This window comes from Aethalodelphis obliquidens, unplaced genomic scaffold (genome assembly GCF_003676395.1).
Source record: "Aethalodelphis obliquidens isolate GAN/ISIS:26980383/991018 unplaced genomic scaffold, ASM367639v1 scaffold21, whole genome shotgun sequence".
Taxonomy (NCBI): Eukaryota; Metazoa; Chordata; class Mammalia; order Artiodactyla; family Delphinidae; genus Aethalodelphis; species Aethalodelphis obliquidens.
This window is the reverse complement of record NW_020837965.1, coordinates 1,193,927-1,203,984: the sequence shown is the minus strand read 5'-3', so window position 1 is coordinate 1,203,984 and position 10,058 is coordinate 1,193,927. Positions and strand designations below refer to the sequence as shown.

Below are 10,058 nucleotides of genomic sequence, written 5' to 3'. Positions count from 1 at the left end.
AAGAGGAAATTTGGACACAGCCCTGTGTGCACAGAGGAAAGAACATGTGAAGACAGAGGGAGAAAACAGCAATTTTACCAGCCAAGGAAAGAGGCCCTAGAAGAAATCATCATTTCAACACTTTGATCTCAGATTTCTAGCCTCCAGAACTGTGACAAAATAAATTTCTGTTGTTTAAGCCACCCAGTTTGGTACTTTGATATGGCAGCCTTAGCAAACTAATACAAGCAATAAGCATTTTGCTTCATCAGACTTAGATATCTCCTGATTTGGTTTAGTCAGCCATTAAAAAAAGTATATCAGGGCTACCCTGGTAGCGCAGTGATTGAGAGTCCACCTGCCGATGCAGGGGACACGGGTTCGTGCCCCGGTCCAGGAGGATCCCATGTGCCGCGGGGCGGCTGGGCCCGTGAGCCATGGCTGCTGAGCCTGTGCGTCCAGAGCCTGTGCTCCGCAACGGGAGAGGCCACAGCAGTGAGAGGCCCGCGTACAGCAAAAAAAAAAAAAAGTATATATCAAATGCTAATTGAGTTTGACAAGTTTATCATAAATTGCAGTTTTTTAAAATACAAAGTTTCAATGAAAACAGGACAAAGCAAAAACTGTAGGTTGGTTAACGAGTCCCATAACACCTATTCTCACAATGCCCTTAGAGTTCCACTCTCATTCCATTAGAAAAGAAAGCTGTGGTGGTATTGGGAAGATACCAAAAAAGTCAATGAAGGGAGTCTTGTTGTCTTCATCTGTAAATTAAGAATAGAGCTATATAGTTTCTTGGTCTTTTCCAGCTCTGAAATAATACTATAGATCTCTAGATGGAAGGCTTTGGATTTATTAATTAACTGAGTACCTAACATAAGCCAGGCACTGTTCTTGCCATGGGGATACAGCAGCAAACAAAAATAGACAAAATCCATACCTTCATATAGCTTACATTCTAGTGAGAGAAGATAGACGATAAGCAAATAAAATATATATTGAATTAAATGGTCGTACGTGCAAAGGAGAGATGAGAGAAGGGGAAAGAAGAAAAAACAAGTAAAAATTGCTAGAAACAGCTTTTCACGCCATGCTAAAACGGGAAAAGGATTGAGAATTCGGGGTACTAGGGAGAAGAGACCTTGGGACACATGAGTACCGAAGCCGGGAACACCTGGTGCGCATGCGCATTGGGGTGTCACGGACTAGAGGGTGTTCTCAGCGGGGCAGCTGAGAAGCGCATGCTCGCGGGATCGCGCGTGCGTGAGCCTCGCGTGCACGAGCCTTGCGAGTCAACGTGCGCGCGTCCGGCGTCCGAGGCGGTTGGTGTCAGGGAGTTGTTGAGGCGCGATACGAGGTGACTTGGGGAAAAGCACGCGACGAAAGGATGATTCTGGGAGCTCTTCTACCACTGGAAGGGCCCTGGCGACCGCTGCGGGCCAACTTTACGGGCCAGCTGCGCAGGGGCTCCGGGAGGCCCCCTGGCCTGCCTTCAGCGGGGCGCCCGAGCCTGGGCAGGCTGGGGTTTCTGGTTGCCGGCTGGGGTTTCTGGTTGCCAGCTGGGGGAGGGGATGGGGGTGGAGCTTGGGTCTGGCGGGGTAGGCGGCCTCCGCCCTGCTCCCCGAAGCTTTCTTATTAGCTCGGAACCCGGATGGAGTCGTCCCGTTTGTCCCAGGAGCCCTGAAAGGACTGGGATATAATCAGGAAATCGTTGAGTTGGGTAGCAGTCGGAATACGTATTAAACGTTTACCTCTCATTTTTTGCCAGCTGCAAAGTTCATGATGTTAGAAATCGTCAGATCTGCAATTATCGCTCTGATTTTACCGGGTTTGAAAAACTAGCCCTACCACTTGCGAGAGGTCCCCCCCATGCTGCTCTCAGCTGTGAAGGGAGGGGACCTTTAATTGCACTATAATCTTATTTTTTTTACCTGTCAGAAAACTTAAAATCAAGTTTAAACAGCCCCTTGCCATCATGATTATTGCCAAGGTAGTTTGAAGCCATCTGTAAAGACCAAAATACAAAATAATAGTAAGGGCCTTCTGAAAACTTATCAAAGTAATACATGAACAAGATTTAAAAATCAAATACAGAACGGCTTACAATGACAAGGAATTTTCCTGTCCTATCCTTTCCCATTCTTAGTCTGTTTCCCCTGAGATAACTACATTTAGCCAATAATAATAATAATTATTATTAATCTTAATCTCTTCTTGACATAATTTGATTTTATTTCCTTTTGTTCCTTCACCCTAGTTATTACAGTGTCTTAACACTTCATTATAAGTTTTTTCTAAAAGTCATGGTTATTGTGTAATGTATAAATGTTGTGAAACTAGCTTGGACTTTTTTTTTCATGAATAATTTCTAGCTAATGTTTCTTAGCGTAATTTAGGCATCTGTTTTTGGTGAAGTGATTAGCATTTTGAACATGTCTTTGCAGGTCAACTTCAAGTGTGATTATGATTTCACTTTAGGGCATATGGGATTTAGAGAGGAGCAATAAAAATTATGAAATTATGAATGCTGTCTTGGATGTTAAAATCACTGCACCAAACAAGAGCTGTGTGATCTGCCTAGAGATCAGAGCTATAATTTGTTTTGTTTTGTTTTACAATGTGGTTTAGTAAGAGATTTCATTTACCTCAAATATTTCTTTATAAAGCTTGAGAGAAATGGTTGATGCCGTGTAACTCCGAAGCTTTAAATATGTGTGTGTGTGTTTTGTTTTGTTTTTCCTCCCATAGGCAATTATTTCCAGTCAGAAAAGGGAACCAGTGCCTGGCTTTCTCACCAGCTTTCTACCTGCCATGATCAAGTGCTTGTCAGTTGAAGTACAAGCCAGGTTGCGTTCTGGTTTGGCTATATGCTCCTTAGGCCAGTGTGTTGAGGAGCTTGCCCTCAATAGTATTGATGCTGAGGCAAAATGTGTGGCTGTCAGGGTAAACATGGAAACCTTCCAAGTTCAGGTGATAGACAATGGATTTGGGATGGGGAGTGATGATGTAGACAAGGTGGGAAATCGTTATTTCACTAGTAAATGCGACTCTGTACAGGACTTGGAGAACCCGAGGTTTTATGGTTTCCGAGGGGAGGCCTTGGCCAGTATAGCTGACATGGCCAGTGCTGTGGAAATTTCATCCAAGAAAAACAAGTCAATGAAAACTTTTGTGAAGCTGTTTCAGAATGGAAAAGTCCTGAAAGCTTGTGAAGCTGACTTGACTCGACCAAGTGCTGGGACAACAGTCACCGTATATAACCTATTTTATCAGTTACCTGTAAGGAGGAAATGCATGGATCCTAGACTGGAGTTTGAGAAGGTTAGGCAGAGGATAGAAGCTCTCTCACTCATGCACCCTTCCATTTCTTTCTCTTTGAGAAATGATGTTTCTGGTTCCATGGTTCTTCAGCTCCCTAAAACCAAAGACATATGTTCCCGATTTTGTCAAATCTATGGACTGGGTAAGTCCCAAAAGTTAAGAGAAATAGATTTTAAATATAAGGAGTTTGAGCTTAGTGGCTATATCAGCTCTGAAGCACATTATAATAAGAATATGCAGTTTTTGTTTGTGAACAAGAGGCTAGTTTTAAGGACAAAGTTGCATAAACTCATTGACTTTTTATTAAGGAAAGAAAGCATTATATGCAAGCCAAAGAACGGCTCTGCCAGTAGGCAAACGAATTCAAGTCCTCGGCCTCGGTCTAGCCCAGAACTCCATGGTATATATGTAATCAACATGCAGTGCCACTTCTGTGAGTATGATGTGTGCCTGGAGCCAGCAAAAACTCTGATTGAGTTTCAGAACTGGGATACTGTTTTGGTTTGTATTCAGGAAGGAGTAAAAATGTTTTTAAAGAAAGAAAAATTATTTGTGGAATTATCAAGTGAAGACCTTAAGGAATTTAGTGAAGAAAATGAGTTTAGTTTATTTAGTGCCACTCTTCAGAAGCAAGTGTCCTCTGATGAGAAGTGTGACCAGGTCAATTTCCAAGAAGCATGTAATAATATTTTGGATTCCTGTGAAATGTTTAATTTGCAATCAAAAGCTGTGAAAAGAAAAGCTCCTGTAGAAAACATAAGCACACAGAATTCTAGGGATTCGGAAGCTATCAGAAAAAAGACAAATGATTCATTTTTGTATACTTACAAATCCGATGGGCCAGCCCATAGTAAAATGGAGTCATCTTTACAAAACGAAGATAGCGCTTGCTCAGAGTCAAGGATCTTAGAACAAGAGACAGCTGAAGCATCAGAATCAGGAGCAAATGAGAAACATAAAAAGTCTTGCTTGGAACTTAACTCTTCAGAAAATCCATGTGGAGCCAGTTCAGAAATGTCTGCAAGCCCTTTTCAGACACTTTATCACTTTGAGGGGAGTGGAGAAGGTCTAGAAATACAGAAAGTAAGTACTACTGCTAATGGCATGGCTGCCAACATCCTGAAAAATAATAGAATTCAGAATCAACCAGGGAGATTTAAAGATACTACTGAAATGGGATGCCAACCTCTGCCTGTTGAGACAACATTCTCGGGAGCACATGGTGCTCAGAGAGAAGAGAAAAGAAAAGAAGAACCTAGTAATTGTGGAAGAATAAATGTTTTTAGTTATGGGCAAGTTAAATTATGTTCCACTGGCTTCATAACTCATGTGGTACAAAATGAGCAAACTAAATCAACTGAAACAGAACATTTATTTAACAATTATGTTCACCCTGGTTTTGTGAGTGCCAAAGAAACATTTGGAAAGAGAACATGCCATTCATTTGAGACTCCAAACACCAAAGATTTAACCACCACTTTAAGTAAAGAATTTGCTCAACCGCCCAACAAAAGATTGTGCAGAACAAATATAAGTTATGGGCTAGAGAACAAACCTATAGAAACTTATAAAAATTTTGCTATTTTTCAGGAAAGTAGTAAAAAATCGTACACAGGTTGCTTACCACCTGACACATCCTCTTTCACTTGGGGTAGACATGGTTCAAATGGTAGTAAGAACACAGGTAAGTTGATTTGTTCTGCCAAACCCATAGCTCATAAGAAGCTAAGCTTAAGTTCACAACTAGGATCTTTAGAGAAGTTTAAGAGGCAATATGGGAAGGTTAAAAATCCTCCGAATACAGAAGTGGAGGAAAGTATCACTTCAGAAATCACTACCGATCTCAGTCCTCAGGTTGAACCTGACATTCTGTGGAAAGACCAAAACCACTTAGACAACTCCGGTATTTGTAAAATCACTACTGTGAAACATGATGATTCAAATAGTAGTTGTCAACCAGTAAGTCACATGTTTTATTCAGAAAAGTTACCATTCTCCAAGGAAGACAGTTGTTTGGAAGAACAGATGCCTTGCTTAAGAGAAAGCCCTATACCTCTACAGGAGTTATCTCATTTTAACAGAAAGCCTTTGGATGTTGAGAAGTCACCTGAATCACTAGCCTTTAAATTATCCAGATTGAAAGGCTCCGAAAGAGAGACCCAAACAATGGAGATGACGAGTCATTTTAATGAACTTTCACAATCAGATTCCAGTAGGAAAGACAGTGACTTGTCCAGTGGGTTAACCCTAGATTCTTGTAAGTTATTTAAAAATGAGCATAAAAAAACAGAAAGTGGCGACATCCCAGTGTCGGACTCTGTCACACAGGGTAATCCCTTCAATAAAGACAGTGAAACACATGCTAACCGCAATACAACAGAGAACGCTGTGATGTCAGAAACTCCTTTAGTACTGCCCTATGATCATTCTACAGTTATCGGTAAGGATTCAGATGTTCTTATAGCTTCAGAACAACAGATTGGAAGTCCTAACTCTCCGAGTAGAATGTTAGTGCGTCACGGAGAAGATTCCACAGCTGGCCAAAATGGAACTTGTTGTCAGAGTGAGGAATCTATAGCAAGAACTTGTTCTGAAAATGAAGAGTCCAACACATGTTCTTTGGATTGGCAGCAGCATTTTGACGTAGCCCTGGGAAGAATGGTTTACGTCAACAAGCTAACAGGACTTAGCACATTCACTGCTCCCACTGAGGACGTTCGGGCTGCTTGTACTAAAGACCTGACAACTACGGCTGTGGATGTTCTACTTGAGAATGGTAAGTATATGGTGTTCACTGGCATGAATGCTTTGGAAGGTGGGAATAATGGCTGAGGAGTAAGATAATCATGTTCAAAGAGATTATCTCAGCAGATAGAATATTTTGAAGCTTAATTATAAAATGTATGTGAAAAGTCTCCAGGTCTATTATTATGTAAACATAAAAATACAGTGAAAGAATGATACAGAATGGAAGTGTATGTATACGTGTCTATGGGTGTAGGTATGTGCAAGAGGGTGAGACAGTTTTTAATGAAAATGGTGCTATTGATAGTTGAGAAGATCTACAGTGTTTCCCTACCCCACTTTCCCCTCTCTCCCAAACACACAACTCTCTAAGAAATTTGTCTTTAAAGGCACCTGCAATGCCAGCGTGGTATTTTTCTGGAAGTTGCTCTCTGCAGCTCCCAGGTAAAGGGCCAGAATGATCCTGTAATCATCCTAGGTTTCCCAGGAAAATCTATGGCTCAGTACAGTAGTATATTTATAAACTTTTTTTTTTTAAAGAAAAAAACTTGACCATAAATTTTGGGGAATATAGTTTAAGTATGTATTTTTATAATCATACATTTCAAATGTACTTTATTATAATACATATGCTAATAATCTTGATCTGTATAAGTGGCTGTTATTCAGAAAGACAATAATGTGGCTTTTAGATCAGACCACAAGGCCACATTGGAGCCTAGGCTAGGACTCTGAGTTCCCAGGTCTCAGGCAGCATTAAAAGTGACATTGTTTTGGCAGCGTGTTGAGAGCCAGATGCTGGGAGATGGTAAAACTGATTTCCATCTGGCAATAATCTTGGTTTTGCATCAGGATGATAAACACTAAATGTTCATCTGTATTAAAAGTCTTGAATGTTGCAAAAGAATGTAAATAGTATGAAGGTAATTGCACATTAACTTATAATTTCTCCCTAGGATAAGTATCTCTAACAGGAGGCTCTGATTTATTTAAGGTTAAATAAGGCTTTTATTTTTCAATGGTTTCCAGTTTTTTTCCTTGTGAAAAAAATAATCACTGTAGTAACTTTCAAAATATTAAATAGAAGAAAACCCTTTTCTTCAGTACTGCTCCTGAGACTAGCAGGCGGCTCGTAAAGACACACGTGTTTTTCAACGTATGTAGTTTTGTGTCCTGATTTATAGTGAATGCTTATCGGAGGTAAATCTAAGGCACTGGCACCTCATCTTCCTGAAATGCAACTGCTTCTGATGTGGTGACAAAAAATAACTGGATCACATTAAACTGACATGGTTGTTGCTAAAACAAAGGGGGGCAATGTTGGCTGCCATGCTCAACCTAAACATCTGCTCCTGTTAAACAAATCTAGATGTGTAAAACACTTCAACCTGCTCAACGCCTGCGTTAGCAAGTCTTGTGGTGAACTTTTGAGAGTCATGTTAAGTCAGAGATTCATAATGAGAAAGTAAGTAGTTATAGGGTCTAGAAACTAGTTCGAAGAAAAGATGGCTTCCGAGCACCCTCCATTCACAGGGAGGAAATGGCTGGAAATGGCTGGTGCGTAGCAGAACAGTAGGACTTGTTGAACCACCCATAAAACATCACATGAGATGAACTGTTAAGAGGTAAATTTAACTGGACAGAAGAGAGGATCTATAAAGGTAATTTTAAGGAATAGTGTCAAGTCTCCAAGCCCTGGTAGTTTTTTTCTTTAAAATGTCTTTAACGCTGTCCTTTCTGTTAATAGTGACACAACCTTATTTCACCTCACACTTTACTTTTATCATTCTGAATTTATCTCTCTCCAGTTTTTGTCCAACACGTTTATCTTTTTGAAATAATAGTTTCATCATGTTTTGCCCCTGTTTAAAACTGTCAAATTCAGCATTGTTCCTAAAACTCAAATCTTATCATCCTTCAGAGAGGAGGGTAGAATTTGGGCCAGATCTTACTGGACTTTGGAATTTAAGTTGTGAACCTTTCATTCATTCATCTATTCACTTATTCACTCATTTGCTGGTCATTCACACTGTGTTTGGAGCTGCCACATTGCAGATTAACTGGCTTTGCTTTCAAGAGTCCACAGTCTATTAGGGAGGACAGCCATCTAAACAATTATAATATGATGAGATAAATGTTAGACACATACTGGGCACACACACATATAGAGAGACACATATATTGGGAATGAGAGGCATGAAAATTGGGGATCTATTCTTCCTCATTCTGTCTGATATAGATGGCTAATAGGACTAAGCATTAATGCAGATTCCTAAGTTAGCAGAATAATTTCATTAAAGAACTTCTGACTCAATCTGTTGTTTAGTAGTCTGCCTTATGTCTTAATTCAGTTTGTGCAGAAAGAGATTTTATGTAACTTAATTTTTTAATAGTTTATTTTTTGAGTTCAAATGTCTAGGTTTTTCTTTTTTATATTTAGGATCTCAGTACAGGTGTCATCCTTTTAGAAGCGACCTTGTTCTTCCTTTCCTTCCTAGAGCCCGGGAAGAGAGGACTGTGATGAGACAGAATAACAGAGGTAGGGGCATTAACAGAGATTGCCAGAACACCTAGTACATACTGTGCCACCTAGCTTAAAGAAAACAAAGCAGGGTTGTGTTATTGAGCTTGATCAGTGCCAGCTGTGCCTTCCTGGAACCAGGAATTCCCCACGGTCCTGTTTAACAGCAGAACTAAGTAATTCAGTGCATGCATTTAGATCAGAAATTACTTTTCCAGACGAGGTCAATACTGTGTGATCATGCAGTCTGTGGTGCCTTGTGATTGAGAAAATGTTTCTTATTTGTAAAGATTGGAGCTGAGTCCATATTGCATTAGTTTTATATAAGCAAAATTCTTATCTGCAAAAAAAGCTACAGACATTTATCATTTTTCTTTTCTTCATTTCTAAAAATAGATAAGGTATATTTTTACCTAAAAGAAGTGAGGCTACTAATTTGAACTGGTTTTTCTTCTGGACTTGTATTCTGAAATATCTGGTGCAAATAGTTTGGAGAAAAAGCTATAGTGCCAGAAGATACAGTCATCAAGTTTAGTTTAAAAAGTAACAGATCAAAACAATTTAGAGATACAGCAAACGCTGCACATTTGCAGTATGTGGGAACATTGTGTCTGATCTTTGGTCTTGAGGCTGCACCACACCAAGCATGAGACACCATTCACCATTCACCCACTTCCCTGAGGCTCTTGATGCCAACTTTACTTGTCCCCTTTTGCTGTAGCTACTGGGGACGGTGCTGTTGGTCCCGAATCGCTTCAGTCTTTGTTCTCAGAATGGGACAACCCAGTATTTGCCCGTTATCCAGAGGTAGGTCTGCAGCAATTTTTCTTTGCTTGTTATTTGAAAATTTGAATTTCATTTAAATTGGGTATGGACACGAATGACTATATTCATTTGTAATTATGAATGGCAAGTGAGCATGTTTCCAAATAATTTTTTTGGAAATTAATATTTACTGTAGAGAGGAGGAATCAGAATTCATAGCAGTTTGGAAGCTCGGACATTTTGGATTATACACGTGTAACCACTTTGTGAATAGTGAGTGTGTTTACCACTCTCAGAAACCCTGACTTGCAGCTTTGGCCAAGTATTTAGGGTGGTGGTAATAAAAACTGTTATCATTAGATAAAGCAGTGGATCTTCTGCTAGAGGAACAGTTCACCCCTGGACCTGAGTATGCATCCTCTCCTCAGTGGGTTATCACACAATGCGCTTTGTGTGTTGTGATACAGGTGTAGAGTATATGAGCATTTGTTACTGATTCATCAGTTAAGATGTCTTTAAGGACTTGCTCATGAAGCGCAGGCAAATTGTTATTCTGAAAGTATTGGTGTTTGTCAGTAATTTTCTGTATAAACAAAAATTATTATTTAAGAGTAATAATTCATAAAGCCTTTTGAATTTTTATAAGTTCCCTGAATTCAACCCACCTCTAATAGGTTCTGTGAAAATGAATGTTTGTAAGGCACTTTAAGATCTTGGGTAAAACAGT

General features: G+C 39.8%; 1 protein-coding gene across 5 annotated transcripts in view; it reads left to right on the top strand.

Moving 5' to 3' along the window:
* The first annotated feature begins 1,206 nt into the window (after positions 1 to 1,206).
* Positions 1,207 to 10,058, top strand: part of MLH3 (mutL homolog 3) — a 28,136-nt gene continuing 19,284 nt past the window's right edge. For 2 of the 5 annotated variants that reach the window (XM_027120054.1, XM_027120053.1), the window contains exons 1-4: positions 1,209 to 1,336; positions 2,728 to 6,076; positions 8,486 to 8,584; positions 9,288 to 9,373. In XM_027120054.1, coding sequence (XP_026975855.1) covers positions 2,791 to 6,076; positions 8,486 to 8,584; positions 9,288 to 9,373 — 3,471 coding nt within the window. In that variant the 5' untranslated portion in view covers positions 1,209 to 1,336; positions 2,728 to 2,790. Of the gene's footprint in view, positions 1,337 to 2,727; positions 6,077 to 8,485; positions 8,585 to 9,287; positions 9,374 to 10,058 lie in introns of those variants that run through there. The other 3 variants (XM_027120056.1, XM_027120055.1, XM_027120057.1) reach the window with 3 other exon arrangements.